This window comes from Oncorhynchus masou, chromosome 29, assembly GCF_036934945.1.
Source record: "Oncorhynchus masou masou isolate Uvic2021 chromosome 29, UVic_Omas_1.1, whole genome shotgun sequence".
In the NCBI taxonomy this organism is placed as follows: domain Eukaryota; kingdom Metazoa; phylum Chordata; class Actinopteri; order Salmoniformes; family Salmonidae; genus Oncorhynchus; species Oncorhynchus masou.
In genome coordinates this window covers 2,309,291-2,326,832 of record NC_088240.1, presented here as the reverse complement: position 1 = coordinate 2,326,832, position 17,542 = coordinate 2,309,291, and the positions used below count along the sequence as shown (strand labels likewise).

The following is a 17,542-nucleotide window of genomic DNA, read 5'->3' as shown; positions in this document are numbered from 1 at the left end:
GAAGGAAGGGAAGGAAGGGAAGGGGAAGGGGGAAGGGAAGGGGAAGGGAAAGGAAGGAAGGGAAGGGAAGGGGGAAGGAGGAAGGGGAAGGAAGGAAGGGGGAAGGGGGAAGGAGGAAGGGGAAAGGAAGGGAAGGGAAGGAAGGGAAGGAAGGGAGGGAAGGGGGAAGGGAAGGAAGGAAGGAAGGGAAGGGGGAAGGAAGGGAAGGAAGGGAAGGGAAGGGAAGGAAGGAAGGGAAGGAAGGGAAGGAAGGAAGGAAGGGGAGGAAGGAAAGGAAGGAAGGGGAAGGGAAGGAAGGGAAGGGGAAGGGAAGGAAGGAAAGGAAGGGAAAGGGGAAGGGGAAGGAAGGGAAGGGAAGGGGAAGGAAGGGAAGGGAAAGGAAGTGAAGGGAAAGGAAGGGAAGGAAGGAAGGGGAAGGGGAAGGGAAGGAAGGGAAGGAAGGGAAGGAAGGGAAGGAAGGGGAAGGGAAGGGAAGGGAAGGGGAAGGGGAAGGAAGAAGGAAGGGAAGGGAAGGGAAAGGAAGGGGAAGGGAAGGAAGGAAGGAAGGGAAAAGGAAGGGAAAAGGAAGGAAGGGGAAGGAAGGGGAAGGGAAGGAAGGAAGGGGAAGGGAAGGAAAGGAAGGAAGGGAAGGGGAAGGGGAAGGGAAAGGAAGGGGGGGAAGGGAAGGGAAGGAAGGAAAGGAAGGGAAGGGAAGGGGAAGGGAAGGGAAGGGAAAGGAAGGGAAGGGAAGGGAAGGGGAAGGGAAAGGAAGGGGAAGGGAAAGGAAGGGAAGGAAGGAAGGGAAGGGAAGGGAAGGAAGGGAAGGAAGGGAAGGGAAAGGAAGGGAAGGAAGGGAAGGGAAAGGAAGGGAAGGGAAAGGAAGGGAAGGAAAGGAAGGGAAGGAAGGGAAGGGAAGGGAAGGAAGGGAAGGAAGGGAAGGAAGGGAAGGGGAAGGGAAAGGAAGGGAAAGGGAAGGAAGGAAGGGAAGGGAAGGGGAAGGGAAAGGAAGGGAAGGGAAGGAAAGGAAGGGAAGGGAAAGGGAAGGGAAGGGAAGGAAGAAAGGAAGGGAAAGGAAGGAAGGGAAGGGAAGGAAGGGAAGGGAAGGAAGGAAGGGAAGGGAAAGGAAGGGGGAAAGGAAGGGAAGGGAAAGGAAGGGGGAAGGGAAGGAAAGGAAGGGAAGGGGGAAGGAAGGGGAAGGGAAAGGAAGGGAAGGGGAAGGGAAAGGAAGGGAAGGAAGGAAGGAAGGAAGGGAAGGAAAGGAAGGGGAAGGGAAAGGAAGGAAGGGAAGGGAAGGAAGGGAAGGGGAAGGGGGGAAGGGGAAGGGAAAGGAAGGGAAGGAAGGGGAAGGGAAGGGGAAGGAAGGGAAGGGGAAGGAAGGGAAGGGAAGGGGAAGGAAGGGAAAGGAAGGGGAAAGGGAAGGGGAAGGAAGGGAAAGGAAGGAAAGGGGAAGGGAAGGAAGGGAAGGAAGGGAAGGGAAAGAAGGGAAGGGGAAGGAAGGAAGGGAAGGGAAGGAAAGGAAGGGAAGGAAGGAAGGGAAGGGAAGGAAGGGAAGGGGGGGAAGGAAGGGGAAGGAAGGGAAGGGGGAAGGGAAGGGGAAGGAAGGGAAGGGAAGGGGAAGGGAAGGAAGGGAAGGGAAGGGGAAGGGAAGGAAGGGGAAGGAAGGGAAAGGAAAGGAAAGGAAGGGAAGGAAGGAAGGAGGAAGGGGAAGGAAGGGGGGAAAGGAAGGGGAAAAGGAAGGAAGGGGGGAAGGGGGAAGGGAAAGGAAGGAAAGGGGAAAGGGAAGGGGAAGGAAGGGGAAGGGAAGGGAGGGGGAAGGAAGGAAGGGAAGGGAAAGGAAGGAAGGGAAGGGAAGGGAAGGGGAAGGGAAGGGAAGGGAAGGAAGGGGAAGGGGGAAGGGGAAGGAAGGGAGGAAGGAAGGGAAGGAAGAAGGAAGGAAGGGGGAAGGGAAAGGAAGGGAAGGGGAAAGGAAGGAAGGGAAGGGAAGGAAGGAAGGGAAGAAGGGGAAGGGAAGGAAAAGGAAAGGGAAAGGAAGGAAGGAAGGAAGGAAGGGGAAAGGAAGGAAGGAAAAGGAAGGGAAGGAAGGGAAAGGAAGGGAAGGGAAGGAAGGGAAGGAAGGGAAAGGAAGGGAAGGGAAGGAGGAAGGGGGAAGGGAAGGAAGGAAAGGAAGGAAGGGAGGAAGGGAAGGAAGGGAAAGGAAGGGAGGGAAGGAAGGGGAAGGGAAGGGAAGGGGAAGGGGAAGGAAGGGAAAGGGAAGGAAGGGGAAGGGGAAGGGGAAAGGAAGGGAAGGGAAAGGAAGGGAAGGGGGAGGGAAAGGAAGAGAAGGGGAAGGGGAAGGGAAAGGAAGGGAAGGGGAAGGGGAAGGAAAGGAAGGAAGGGAAGGAAAGGAAGGGGAAGGGGGGAAGGAAGGGGAAGGAAGGAAGGGAAAGGGAAGGGAAGGGGGAAAGGAAGGGAAGGAAGGAAGGAAGGGGAAGGGAAGGAAGGAAGGAAAAGGGAAGGAAGGGAAAGGAAGGAAGGGGAAGGAAGGAAAGGAAGGGGAAGGGAAGGGGAAGGAAGGAGGGAAAGGAAGGGAAGGGGAAGGGAAGGAAGGGAAGGGAAAGGAAGGAAGGGAAAGGAAGGGAAAGGAAGGGAAGGGAAAGGAAGGAAGGAAGGGAAGAAGGAAGGGAAAGGAAGGGGAAAGGAAGGGAAGGGAAAGGAAGGAAGGGAAGGGAAGGAGAAGGGAAGGGGAAAGGAAGGAAGGGGGAAGGAAGGAAGGAAGGGAAAGGAAGGGGAAGGAAGAAGGGAAGGAAGGAAGGGAAGGGAAGGGAAAGGAAGGGGAAGGAAGGAAGGGAAAGGAAGGAAGGAAGGGAAAGGAAGGGGGAAGGAAGGAAGGAAAGGAAGGAAGGAAGGGAAAGGGAAGGGAAAAGGAAAGGGAAGGGGAAGGGAAGGAAGGGGAAAGGAAGGAAAGGAAGGGAAGGGAAGGGGGAAGGGAAGGGAAGGAAGGGAAAGGAAGGGAAAGGAAAGGAGGGAAGGAAGGAAGGAAGGGGGAAGGAAGGAAGGGAAGGGAAAGGGAAGGAAGGGAAGGGAGGAAGGGAAGGAAAAGGAAGGAAGGGAAAGGAAGGGGAAGGAAAGGAAGGGAAGGGAAGGAAGGGAAGGGAAGGAAGGGAAAGGAAGGGAAGGAAGGGGAAGGAAGGGGAAGGGAAAGGAAGGGAAGGGGAAGGGGGAAGGGAAAAATGAAGGGAAGGGGGAAGGAAGGAAGGGGAAGGGGAAGGGAAATGAAGGGAAGGGAAAGGGAAGGGAAGGAAGGGAAGGAAAGGAAGGGAAGGGGGAAGGAAGGGAAAGGGAAGGAAGGGAAAGGAAGGGAAGGGAAGGAAGGGGAAGGGGAATGGAAAGGAAGGGGAAGGGGAAGGGAAGGGAAGGGGAAAGGAAGAAAGGAAGGGAAGGGGAAGGGAAGAAGGAAGGGAAAAGGGGAAGGGGAAGGAAGGGAAGGGAAGGGAAGGGGAAGGAAGGGGAAGGGGAAGGGAAGGAAAAGGGGGAAAGGGAAGGGGAAGGGAAGGAAGGAAGGAAGGAAGGAAGAAGGAAGGGAAGGAAGGGAAGGGGAAGGGAAGGGGAAGGAAGGGGGAAGGAAGGGAAGAAGGGGGGAAGGAAAGGAAGGGAAGGGAAGGGAAGGGAAGGAGGAAGGGGGGAAGGAAGGGGGAAGGGAAAAGGAAGGGAAGGAAGGGGAAGGGGAAGGGAAAAGGAAGGGGGAAGGGAAAGGAAGGGAAGGGGGAAGGAAAGGGAAAGGGAAGGGAAGTGAAGGGGAAGGGAAGGAAGGGAGAAGGGAAAGGAAGGGGAAGGGAAGGGAAGGAAGGGAAGGAAGGGAAGGGAAGGGGGGGAAGGAAGGAAGGAAGGGGGAAGGGAAGGGAAGGGAAGGAAGGGGAAGGGAAAGGAGGAAGGGAAGGGAAGGAAGGAAGGAAGGGGGAAGGGAAAGGAAGGGAAGGGAAGGAAGGAAGGGGAAGGGAAGGGAAAGGGGAAGGGAAAGGAAAGGGGGAAGGGGAAGGGAAGGGGAAGGGAAGGAAGGGAAGGAAGGGGGAAGGGGAAGGGGAAGGGAAGGGGGGAAGGGGAAGGGAAGGGGAAGGGAAGGGGGAAGGGAAAGGAAGGAAGGAAGGGAAGGAAGGGGAAGGGAAGGAAGGAAGGGAAGGAAGGAAGGGGAAGGAAGGGGAAAGGAAGGGAAGGGAAGGAGGAAGGGAAGGGAAGGGAAAGGAAGGGAAGGGAAGGGAAGGAAGGGAAGGGGAAGGAAGGGAAGGGGAAGGGAAGGGAAGGGGGAAGGAAGGAAAAGGGAAGGAAGGAAGGGAAGGAAGGGAAGGGGAAGGGGAAAGGAAGGGGAAGGGAAGGGAAGGGGAAGGGAAGGGGAAGGGAAGGGGAAGGGGAAGGGAAAGGAAGGGAGGGAAAGGAAGGGGAAGGGAAGGGAAGGGAAGGGGAAGGAAGGGGAAGGGAAAGGAAGGGGAAGGGAAGGGGAAGGGAAAGGAAAGGAAAGGAAGAGGAAGGGGAAGGGGAAGGGGAAGGGAAAGGGGGATACCTCGTCAGTTGACAAACTGAATGCCTTCAACTGAAATGTGTCTTCCGCAACCCGAATATAGAGAGTTGAGAAAAATATTTACACCGACAGAAAGCTGAAACCCTCCTCTCTTCAACAAGGACAAGGAGACGAAGCTTCCAAAGCTGTTTTCCCCGCAATTGCATTTTGAAGGTAAAAGTACCTTTTGAGGTGGAACTTGAGGTAACGCAAGATGCCCCGGCTGGGCAGGAAGGTACAGCTCATACAGGTGAGGAGGTGCCAGTGGGCACGATTGGCCGAGCTGTTGGGCTGTGGCACATGATTGGTCTGCTTGATGAGCTGACAGTAGACCTCGTCTCGGAGCAGTCGCAGGTCGTGGCAGGTCTGGAGGATGCCCTGGATGATCGGGACCGGATCAGACACAGCCTCCATCTCCTGTAGAGAGTTGAAGATCTTCACTGCCTCATCCTGCAGGCTGGCATAGCCCTTCTCCTTTTGGACTGGGGGTGGGGAGAGGGGGAGAGCGAGAGAGAGAGTGTGAGAGTGAGAGTGAGAAAGGGAAAGTTATGGTGGTCACTGCTTTATGCATTTCATTCCTAGCAAAATGGTTAATACAACTGTTGTAAAATACATGAGACCCTTTGCTCCACAAGGAGTCAAAAGAAGTAAATCAAGTCCTTGCAGTATAAAATATAAACTAGCTGTAATAAGTCCCTTCAGGGTCTTATAGGTGAACAACTCACGGTGGATGTTGACCTCCCCGTAAGGCAGAGGCAGCAGGGGGGAGTGGAGGGGGTGCTGGGTATATCTGAGGATAGGGTTCCTCCAGTACGTCTGCTCTACAGCCTCCACGTTCATGCTGCTCTCCTGGGGGGAAAGGTCAGGGGTTAAAGGTCAGAGGTCAGAGAAATGTCTCAAGTTCCTTCATCATCACTAGCATCTCCTGAGCCTGGTCCCTCTCTATGTAGACAACAATATAACAATGGCAGATTGAGATCACAAACAGATCTGACATAAAATGACCACATCTCAGTATGCAGGCTGGTGATTGTCTGTACCTTGATGTCCCTGATGAGTTGCTGTGTGGGTGTCTCTATGGGAACCTTGCTGTCGACAGCCCCCTGTATGGCCGACGCCCAGCGCATAGCCTCGTTCAGTAGTTTGGTGTAGAGGTGGTACGAGTGTTTACGGCCGTGGACGATAATGCTCCAGTAACCTGGGGGTGGGGAGACAGGAAGGAAGGAAGTTTAAGAACGTGGAAAAGTATGCGGTTGCATCACAAAACAAATGGCCCCCTATTTCCTAGCTCACTATTTCCTAGCTCACTATTTTGACACATACTGAGTGACTCAAGGACCATTAAAGTAATGTATATATATATGATATGGTAGACAGACACATTCTTGCTGGAATGCATTAGCCTGGTCCCGGATGTGTTTGTGCTGTCTTGACAACATTGAACACTTCCTATTCTCAGTCTCTACCTACCGGTGTCCTTGAAGACCTTCTCGTCGGGCTGGACCACAGAGCAGAGACTGTTGAGGACCAGGGTCCCCAGCTTGGACGCACTGCGCTCTGAAGACTTGTAGTAGTCCAGAGAGTTAGAGGTCAATACAAACCATCTCTTCTTCAGCTTCAGACTAGTGCTCTTAGCCCTTATCTCCTTGTGAAGCCAACCTGGGTAGAGAGAGAGAAGGACACTAAGGTTATATCCAGTACTGAGAACAGACAACAAACTGACTGTATAAACAATTATAGAGTAAATTGGCAGATCTATTATAAGATAATCTTATTCAAAAGGAAAACTCCACTTTATGCTCTAGTGCTGCCCAGTGTAACATCACCTTAAAGACACCATACAGGTACGTATGGACCCAGGTACGTATGGATAAGAATGGACCCAGGTACGTATGGATAAGAATGGACCCAGGTACGTATGGATAAGAATGGACCCAGGTACGTATGGATAAGAATGGACCCAGGTACGTATGGATAAGAATGGACCCAGATAATCTCCATCTGGCACAGAAGAGGACTGGCCACCCCTCAGAGCCTGGTTCCTCTCTACCCAGTACAGCCAGAAGAGGACTGGCCACCCCTCAGAGCCTGGTTCCTCTCTACCCAGTACAGCCAGTAGAGGACTGGCCACCCCTCAGAGCCTGGTTCCTCTCTACCCAGGACAGCCAGAAGAGGACTGGCCACCCCTCAGAGCCTGGTTCCTCTCTACCCAGGACAGCCAGAAGAGGACTGGCCACCCCTCAGAGCCTGGTTCCTCTCTACCCAGGACAGCCAGAAGAGGACTGGCCACCCCTCAGAGCCTGGTTCCTCTCTACCCAGTACAGCCAGAAGAGGACTGGCCACCCCTCAGAGCCTGGTTCCTCTCTAGGTTACTTCCTAGGTTCTGGCCTTTCTAGGGAGTTTTTCCTAGCCAACGTGCTTCTGCACCTGCATTGCTTGCTGTTTTAGGCTTTAGGTTTTAGGCTGGGTTTCTGTACAGCACCTTTTTTTTTAAATAAATTGCTAACTTTATTTATCTAGGCAAGTCAGTTAAGAACAAATTGTTATTTTCAATGACGGCCTAGGAACAGTGGGAACAGTGGGTTAACTGCCTTGTTCAGGGGAACAGTGGGTTAACTGCCTGTTCAGGGGAACAGTGGGTTAACTGCCTTGCTCAGGGAACAGTGGGTTAACTGCCTTGCTCAGGGGAACAGTGGGTTAACTGCCTGTTCAGGGGAACAGTGGGTTAACTGCCTGTTCAGGGGAACAGTGGGTTAACTGCCTGTTCAGGGGAACAGTGGGTTGACTGCCTGTTCAGGGGAACAGTGGGTTAACTGCCTTGTTCAGGGGAACAGTGGGTTAACTGCCTTGTTCAGGGGAACAGTGGGTTAACTGCCTGTTCAGGGGAACAGTGGGTTAACTGCCTTGTTCAGGGGAACAGTGGGTTAACTGCCTGTTCAGGGGAACAGTGGGTTAACTGCCTTGCTCAGGGGAACAGTGGGTTAACTGCCTTGCTCAGGGAACAGTGGGTTAACTGCCTTGCTCAGGGGAACAGTGGGTTAACTGCCTGTTCAGGGGAACAGTGGGTTAACTGCCTGTTCAGGGGAACAGTGGGTTAACTGCCTTGTTCAGGGGAACAGTGGGTTAACTGCCTTGCTCAGGGGAACAGTGGGTTAACTGCCTTTTTCAGGGGAACAGTGGGTTAACTGCCTTGCTCAGGGGAACAGTGGGTTAACTGCCTTGCTCAGGGAACAGTGGGTTAACTGCCTTGCTCAGGGGAACAGTGGGTTAACTGCCTGTTCAGGGGAACAGTGGGTTAACTGCCTTGTTCAGGGGAACAGTGGGTTAACTGCCTGTTCAGGGGAACAGTGGGTTAACTGCCTTGTTCAGGGGAACAGTGGGTTAACTGCCTGTTCAGGGGAACAGTGGGTTAACTGCCTTGTTCAGGGGAACAGTGGGTTAACTGCCTTGTTCAGGGGAACAGTGGGTTAACTGCCTTGCTCAGGGGAACAGTGGGTTAACTGCCTTGCTCAGGGGAACAGTGGGTTAACTGCCTGTTCAGGGGAACAGTGGGTTAACTGCCTGTTCAGGGGAACAGTGGGTTAACTGCCTGTTCAGGGGAACAGTGGGTTAACTGCCTTGCTCAGGGGAACAGTGGGTTAACTGCCTTGTTCAGGGGAACAGTGGGTTAACTGCCTTGCTCAGGGGAACAGTGGGTTAACTGCCTTGCTCAGGGGAACAGTGGGTTAACTGCCTTGCTCAGGGGAACAGTGGGTTAACTGCCTGTTAAGGGGAACAGTGGGTTAACTGCCTGTTCAGGGGCAGAACGACAGATTGGCACCTTGTCAGCTCTAACTACTAGGCTACCTGCCACCCATCTGCTGTGACATCTGCTGATGTAAAACGGCTTTATAAATTCATTTGATTGATTGAGTTACTTATGGGTATGAAGGGATAAAGGTATGTATGGGTAAGAATGGATACAGCTATGTATGGGTATGAATGGATACAGGTAAGTATGGGTATGAATGGATACAGGTATGTATGGATACAGCTATGTATGGGTATGAATGGATACAGGTATGAATGGATACAGGTAAGTATGGGTATGAATGAATACAGGTAAGTATGGCTACAGGTAAGTATGGGTATGTATGGATACAGGTAAGTATGGGTATGAATGGATACAGGTAAGTATGGGTATGAATGGATACAGGTAAGTATGGGTATGAATGGATACAGGTAAGTATGGGTATGAATGGATACAGGTAAGTATGGATACAGGTAAGTATGGGTATGAATGGATACAGGTAAGTATGGGTATGAATGGATACAGGTAAGTATGGATACAGGTAAGTATGGGTATGTATGGATACAGGTAAGTATGGGTATGAATGGATACAGGTATGTTTGGATACAGCTATGTATGGGTATGAATGGATACAGGTATGAATGGATACAGGTAAGTATGGGTATGAATGGATACAGGTAAGTATGGATACAGGTAAGTATGGGTATGTATGGGTATGTATGGATATGGATACAGGTAAGTATGGGTATGAATGGATACAGGTATGTATGGATACAGCTATGTATGGGTATGAATGGATACAGGTAAGTATGGGTATGAATGGATACAGGTAAGTATGGGTATGAATGGATACAGGTAAGTATGGGTATGAATGGATACAGGTATGTATGGGTATGAATGGATACAGGTAAGTATGGGTATGAATGGATACAGGTAAGTATGGGTATGAATGGATACAGGTAAGTATGGGTATGAATGGATACAGGTAAGTATGGGTATGAATGGATACAGGTAAGTATGAATGGATATGAATGGATACAGGTATGTATGGGTATGAATGGATACAGGTAAGTATGGATATGAATGGATACAGGTAAGTATGGGTATGAATGGATACAGGTAAGTATGGGTATGAATGGATACAGGTAAGTATGGGTATGAATGGATACAGGTAAGCATGGGTATGAATGGATACAGGTAAGTATGGGTATGAATGGATGCAGGTAAGTATGGGTATGAATGGATACAGGTAAGTATGGATACAGGTAAGTATGGGTATGTATGGATACAGGTAAGTATGGGTATGTATGGATACAGGTAAGTATGGGTATGAATGGATACAGGTATGAATGGATACAGGTAAGTATGGGTATGAATGGATACAGGTAAGCATGGGTATGAATGGATACAGGTAAGTATGGGTATGAATGGATGCAGGTAAGTATGGGTATGAATGGATACAGGTAAGTATGGATACAGGTAAGTATGGGTATGTATGGATACAGGTAAGTATGGGTATGTATGGATACAGGTAAGTATGGGTATGAATGGATACAGGTATGAATGGATACAGGTAAGTATGGGTATGAATGGATACAGGTAAGTATGGGTATGAATGGATACAGGTAAGTATGGGTATGAATGGATGCAGGTATGTATGGGTATGAATGGATACAGGTATGTATGGGTATGAAGGGATACAGGTATGTATGGGTATGAATGGATACAGGTAAGTATGGGTATGAATGGATACAGGTATGTATGGGTATGAATGGATACAGGTAAGTATGGGTATGAATGGATACAGGTATGTATGGGTATGAATGGATACAGGTAAGTATGGGTATGAATGGATACAGGTATGTATGGGTATGAATGGATACAGGTATGTATGGGTATGAATGGATACAGGTATGTATGGGTATGAATGGATACAGGTATGTATGGGTATGAATGGATACAGGTATGTATGGGTATGAATCAGTGGAGGCTGCTGAGGGGAGGATGGCTCATAATAATAACAGAGGGAATTAAATGGAAACCATCTTCCAAAAACAAGGACACTTCTACGTGACCCCAACCTTTTGAACGGTAGTGGAGGTCACTAACCTCTGACCAGGAAGTCCTGTCCGTCTGTCCTGGCGTCTCCTTTAGGTTTCTGCAGCAGGCCGATCCAGTGGTGCATCTCTTCAGGCATCTCAGTGTTGCAGTGGATCACACGGTTAGCAGTGATGATGACAAACGAGTTGGGTCTGTCAGGGTTGTCTGACGCGCACACAGAGTCGATCAGTCCAACATCCACAGTTCCCTGTTTCACAATATTGGCATATCGTCAAACAACATGAACACATGTCTGTAACTCCTAGACCGACCGACAGACAGTTGTTGTCACTGTTAATTTAATAATTGTTATGTGTATCACATAGCTTGGGCAACATTGACCTTGTTATTCATGCCATTAAAGCATATTGAATTTGAATTAACAGAGAGACAGATTTATTAATAGATAAATTAATTGATTGATAGATGTGATGCAGTGCCACTCAGTGCCGTTTAAGATTGAGAAGGACTATATTATTTTATCATCACGGCCTTATTTCTATTACAGCATATTGGATGACTGTCATTCATATTCACCCAGTTAAATGTAACAGTGATAGGTTTAGGTAACTGTCATTCACCCAGTTCAATGTAACAGCGATAGGTTTAGGTTACTGTCATTCATATTCACCCAGTTCAATGTAACAGTGACAGGTTTAGGTTACTGTCATTCATATTCACCCAGTTCAATGTAACAGTGACAGGTTTAGGTTACTGTCATTCATATTCACCCAGTTCAATGTAACAGTGACAGGTTTAGGTTACTGTCATTCACCCAGTTCTATGTAACAGTGACAGGTTTAGGTTACTGTGATTCACCCACTTCAATGTAACAGTGACAGGTTTAGGTTACTGTGATTCACCCACTTCAATGTAACAGTGATAGGTTTAGGTTACTACATGATACTCTAATGAATGTTTATAATGTAAGTGCACAGGCCAAGAGACAAATTGGAGTAATTGTTACGGTTTTCTATGTGTGAAGGAGAGTCGGACCAAAATGCGGCGTGTAGATTGCGATCCATGTTTAATGAAAAACGCACTAAACACAAACACTACAAAACAATGAACGTAACAAAAACCGAAACAGCCTAATACTGGTGCAAACTAGTACACGACAGACATAAGGACAATCACCCACGAAACACTCAAAGAATATGGCTGCCTAAATATGGTTAATAGACCAGGGCGTGACAGAACCCAACCCTAAGGTGCTTACTCCCGGCCGCACACCAAAACCCATAGGGGAGGGTCCGAGTGGGCGTCTGTCCACGGTGGCGGCTCCGGCGCGGGACGTGGACTCCACTCTATCAAAGTCTTTGTCCATTTTCCTCTCGTCCTTAGATAGGCGACCCTCGCCGTCGACCTTGGCCTAGTAGTCCTCACCCAGGACCCCACTGGACTGAGGGGCAGCCCGGGACTGAGGGGCAGTTCGGGACTGAGGGGCAGCTCGGGACTGAGGGGAAGCTCGGGACTGAGGGGAAGCTCGGGACTGAGGGGAAGCTCGGGACTGAGGGGAAGCTTGGGACTGAGAGGAAGCTCGGCACTGAGAGGAAGCTCGGCACTGAGAGGAAGCTCAGCACTGAGAGGAAGCCCCCCATCAAGAAATTTTTGGGGCTGACTCTCGGGCTTCCGCCTCGCCGTGCTGCCTCCTCATACCAGCGCCTCTCCTCTTTCACCGCCTCCAGTTCTTCCTTGGGGCAGCGATATTCTCCAGGCTGTTCCCAGGGTCCTTCTCCGTCTAGGATCTCCTCCCAAGTCCATTTATCCAAATAGTGCAGCCTCTCCCACTGCTGCTGCTGCTGCCTCTGTTGCTTCTCCTGCTGCTCCTGCCTGTTGACACGCCGCTTGGTCCTGTTGTGGTGGGTGATTCTGTTACGGTTTTCTATGTGTGAAGGAGAGTTGGACCAAAATGCGGCGTGTCAACAGGCAGGAGCCACATACACCACATACAAAAACCCATGCCACACCCTGGCCTGACCAAATAAATGAAGAAAAACACAAAATACTTAGACCAGGGCGTGACAGTAATCAAGGGAACAGACACATTCAATACTGCCTTGCATACATCTAGTTGATCTAGGGTGGAATCATTCGTCCAAACAGTTGCAAAACGAGAGTTTCTATTGGACAAATTCAGGTAGTTCTATCCCTGTTTCGTTCCGTTTGCTTCCGTTTAAGAAACGTTTTTCAACAGAATCAGCAGAATGAATACACCCCTGATCAGCCGCACACACAGTTCACTTTCATAGCAGCCACATACAAACAGCATGATCATTTCGCTCGTTGTATAATTCCTTCTCATATCTACATGTTCTCCTCCACTCACCTTTTTCCTTTGTTTGTGGACTTCAGTGCACAACACTACAGCAGACCAGGCGCTAACCGCTACACACAGCCTATTTTATTGTCACCATTTAGCCAACATACAGTGCCTTCAGAAAGTATTTAAAAGGTGGGATTAGAAGGTATTTAATTGGGCAAAACACGATAACATACGCACTATACATACACATGGATTGAGTACTGTAGATATGTGGTAGTGGAGGGCACACAGTGTGTTGTGAAATCTGTGAATGTATTGTAATATTTTTAAATTTGGCTAATGTGGATCCATAGTAAAATACAAACACAAATACCTCAAAGGGATATTCAATGTCTGCTTTTTTTAAAACCCATTTACCAATAAATGTCTTTGTGAGACATTAGAAAACCTCCCTGATCTTTGTGGTTCAATTGGTGTTTGAAATTCACTGCTCGACTGAGGGACCTTACAGATAATTGTATGTGTGGGGTACAGAGATGAGGTAGTCATTCAAAAAGAATGTTAAACACTATTATTGCACACAGAGTGAGTCCCCGCAACTTATTATGTGACTTGTTAAGCACATTTTTACTCCTGAACTTATTTAGTCTTGCCATAAAAAACGGGGGTGGAATACTTATTTGTCAGGATTTGGCCAGGGTTGTTCCGGTTTTTGGTCACTAGATGCCCCCATTGTGCTTTTTGACCTTTTGCTTTCCCTTGATCCCCATTATTATTTGCACCTGTGCCTCGTTTCTCCTGATTGTATTTAAACCCTTTGTTTCCCTCAGTTCTTTGCTCTGTGTTTGTATGTTAGCACCCAGCCCTAGTATTCTGTGTACTCTTGTTGATCCCGGTGGACGCTCTTGTGGAATTCTGTTTTTTGTTCTTGTTTATTTATTTTTGAGTATCTTTTGAGGCTTTTTATGCTATACCTACCACCTTGTGGATTTACCTTTTTGTCTTGGAGGATTACCTTGTGGATTACCTTGTTCTTGTGGAATTCCTTTTGAGCTTGTGGAGTTACATGTTTTCCTGAAGGACTTCACTTTTTACTTTATTAAATACACCGTCTCAAGTACTGCTGTGTCTGCCTCATCTTCTGGGTTCTGCTGACTATTCGTGGCTCAGTTGGTTAAGTGACTGTTTCTCACTCCGGAGAACCAGGTTCGTAACCGGGTCCTGACAGAAACACAGAGCCAAAAATGAACCCAGAGGCAGCCAGTTCCCAGGACCTTGTTGCCATGCTGTCCCACCACCAGGAGACTGTCCAACGCCACGAAGCCGCCCTGGTTCAGCAAGAGGCCTTAATGGCTAGACATTCTCATCTTCTGTCGGAGATGCTGACTTCCATAAAGCAGATATCTGATCGAGATTGTCCCGGCAACAGTTCCCGTCCCAGTACCTCAGATTCACGTACCCATGGCAGTTAACCCCCTGGCTGAACCTCGTCTTCCACCTCCCCAACGGTTCTCAGGTTATCAGAGTGCTTGTAAAGGATTTCTCACCCAATGTTCTCTCTCCTTCGAGCTGCAACCCTCGTCGTTTCCCACCGACCGGTCTAAGATCGCATATATCATCACCCTGCTGTCGGAAAAAGCCCTGGCCTGGGCTACTGCTGTGTGGGATGCCCATAGTTCCTGCTGTGCCAGCTACTCTGCCTTTGCTGAGGAATTCAAACGAGTGTTTCAAGGCCCAAGCAGTGGTCCTGACTCAGCCAAACAGCTCCTGACTCTCCACCAAGGTCGGCGCAGCGTGACGGACTATGCCATCCAGTTCCGCACGGTGGCAGCAGCGAGTGGCTGGAACAACGAGGCGCTCACGGTGTGCTTTCTGAAAGGCCTTTCCGACACTATCCAAGATGAACTGGCCACTCGGGAACCACCGGACAATCTCGAGTCCCTGATCAAGTTGGCCTCACGCATTGACCAGCGTCTGAGAGAGAGAGAACTCAACCGTAGACCTCTAGCCCCTATCAGTCCCAGCTCCGAGTCCCCACCTTTATCCTCGCTGGCTCCACCGGAACCCATGCAGATTGGACGCATCTCCCAGGCTGAGAGAGACCGCCGGATGAGGGAGCGACGCTGTCTATATTGCAGCAAACCGGGCCATTTCCGTTCCACGTGTCCCGGGCTCCAGGGAAACGCTCTGTCCCGTACAGACCGGGGGGAACTGTAACGGGAAACATAACCTCCTCCCACCCGTCCAACTCCCGTCTGCTCATTCCAGTCACCCTTTGCTGGGACAACCACAAGCTTCACCTTCAAGCCTTGGTACTCTGGAGCCGCAGGTAACTTCATGGATGGTGTCTGGGCGAAGGAGAATGGCGTTCCCTCTGAACCTCTAAGTGACCCCATGAGGGTTACTACATTGGATGGAAGCCCTTTGGGATCTGGACTTGTCACTCATGTCACTACCTCCTTGCGACTTTCAGTTTCACAACACCAGGAATTGATGAACTTTCATTTGATCTCCTGTTCCGAGTTCCCTCTCGTCCTTGGATACCCCTGGCTTCACAGCCATAATCCTCACATTGACTGGTCTGTGGGCACTATCAAGCAGTGGGGTCCTACGTGCCAAGCTACTTGTATTCTCCCGAATTCCCCCAGTTCTACTCCCGAGTCTTTAGAATCCATCGACCTGACCCGAGTTCCCGAGTGTTACCATGACCTCAAACTGGTGTTTAGCAAAAAGAGGGCCACCATGCTACCACCCCATAGACCTTATGATTGCCCCATCGACCTGTTTCCGGGCACTTGCCCCCCCAGGGGTCGGATCTTTTCCCTATCTCCACCCGAACCAGCTGCTATGGATACCTACATCAAGGACGCTCTGGAAGCAGGCCTCATGCGTCCATCCACCTCCCCGGCGGGAGCAGGGTTTTTCTTTGTGGCCAAGAAAGACGGTGGATTACGTCCTTGCATCGACTACCGGGGACTCAATGCCATAACCGTCCGTAACCGTTACCCGCTACCCCTTATGGCCACAGCCTTCGAGCTGCTCCAGGAAGCAGTTGTTTTCACTAAGCTTGACCTGCGGAACGCATACCATCTTGTGCGGATCAGACCTGGTGACGAGTGGAAGACTGCTTTCAACACGCCTACTGGTCACTATGAATACTTGGTGATGCCCTTCGGCCTGACCAACGCCCCAGCGGTGGTCCAAGCGCTCATAAACGATGTGCTTAGGGATATGCTTAACATATTTGTTTTCGTTTACTTGGATGACATCCTCATCTTTTTAAGTGACTGTTTCTCACTCCAGAGACCCGGGTTCGTAACCGGGTCCTGACACTTATTGACTCAAGACAGTTCAGCTTTCATTTGTAATTCATTTGTAAACATTTTGAAAAACATAATTCCACTTTGACATGATGGGGTATTGTATGTAGGCCAGTGACACAAAATCTCAATTTAATCCATTTTAAATTCAGCCTGTAACACAACAAAATGTGGAAAAAGTCAAGGGGTGTGAATACTTTCTGAAGACTGTTGCTACTAGAACACGTTAAGTAAACCCGCTACAATCATGCAGTACAGTGTACAGTCAGCAAGCAGTTTAGCAGTTACACCGGCAGGCCCCGGTGGCGATAAATTAACTGAAAGCTTACATTGACTTGGAAGAGTTCCCGTGTTGGATAGCCTTAGCCAGCTAGCTAACATCAATTGCATTCCTCTCTGTTTGAAGCCGGTGTTTGAGTAGGCTAAAGTAGATAGCTGCATTAGCTAGCTAAGTAAGTGAACGTGATTTTTTTAAACAAACAGAATGGCATCAAACCCCTGGAAACCATGTGTTTGATGTATTTTATACCATTCCACTTGTTCTACTCCAGTTATTACCACGAACCCGTTCTCCCCAACTAAGGACCCACCAATCTCCTGTGGTAGACAACATGTCAGTTCACGCTGCAAGAGCTCTGATAGGTTGGAGGACATCCTCCAGAAGTTGTCATAATTACTGTGTCAGTCTACGGAAGGGGGTGAGAACCATGAGCCCCCAAAGGTCTTGTATTGAAGTTAATGTACACAGAGGAGGACAGAAGCAAGCTATTTAGTATAGTTTTATCTAAAAAGGATCACTTTTAATATTTCACTAGTTGTATTCCTCCCCTTCCTCCTCTGAGGAGCCTCCACTGATGTGACAGAGGTGATACTGACCACAGCGTTCTTGGGGTTGGCCTGCTCATGATGTATCTCCATCAGCTGGTCTGGACTGGCACTCTGGACACGACTCAGCACGTTGAACCAGCCACTGGAGGGAGAGAGGGGGGGGGGGTGTAAGGTTCCACAGAGCAATACACTGGTGGACCACTAGGTGTAATACAACGCTGGTGGACCACTAGGGGTAATACAACATCTATACAACACTGGTGAACCACTAGGGGTAATACAACACTGGTGGACCACTAGGGGTAATACAACACTGGTGGACCACTAGGGGTAATACAACACTGGGGGACCACTAGGGATAATACAAAATCTATACAACACTGGTGGACCACTAGGGGTAATACAACACTGGTGGACCACTAGGGGTAATACAACACTGGTGGACCACTAGGGGTAATACAACACTGGTGGACCACTAGGGGTAATACAACACTGGTGGACCACTAGGGGTAATACAACACTGGTGGACCACTAGGGGTAATACAACATCTATACAACACTGGTGGACCACTAGGGGTAATACAACATCTATACAACACTGGTGGACCACTAGGGGTAATACAACACTGGTGGACCACTAGGGGTAATACAACACTGGGGGACCACTAGGGATAATACAACATCTATACAACACTGGTGGACCACTAGGGGTAATACAACACTCTATA

At 49.5% G+C, this 17,542-nt stretch overlaps 1 protein-coding gene across 1 annotated transcript in view; it reads right to left on the bottom strand.

Annotated features, from left to right (window-relative positions):
* The window catches only part of LOC135521387 (unconventional myosin-X-like), a 314,073-nt gene that overhangs the window by 39,826 nt on the left and 256,705 nt on the right, over nucleotides 1-17,542 (bottom strand). Inside the window, 6 exon segments of the mRNA XM_064947288.1 lie at nucleotides 4,695-4,992; nucleotides 5,236-5,359; nucleotides 5,551-5,708; nucleotides 5,981-6,169; nucleotides 10,410-10,608; nucleotides 16,863-16,956. Of these exon segments, the coding sequence (XP_064803360.1) occupies nucleotides 4,695-4,992; nucleotides 5,236-5,359; nucleotides 5,551-5,708; nucleotides 5,981-6,169; nucleotides 10,410-10,608; nucleotides 16,863-16,956 (1,062 nt within the window).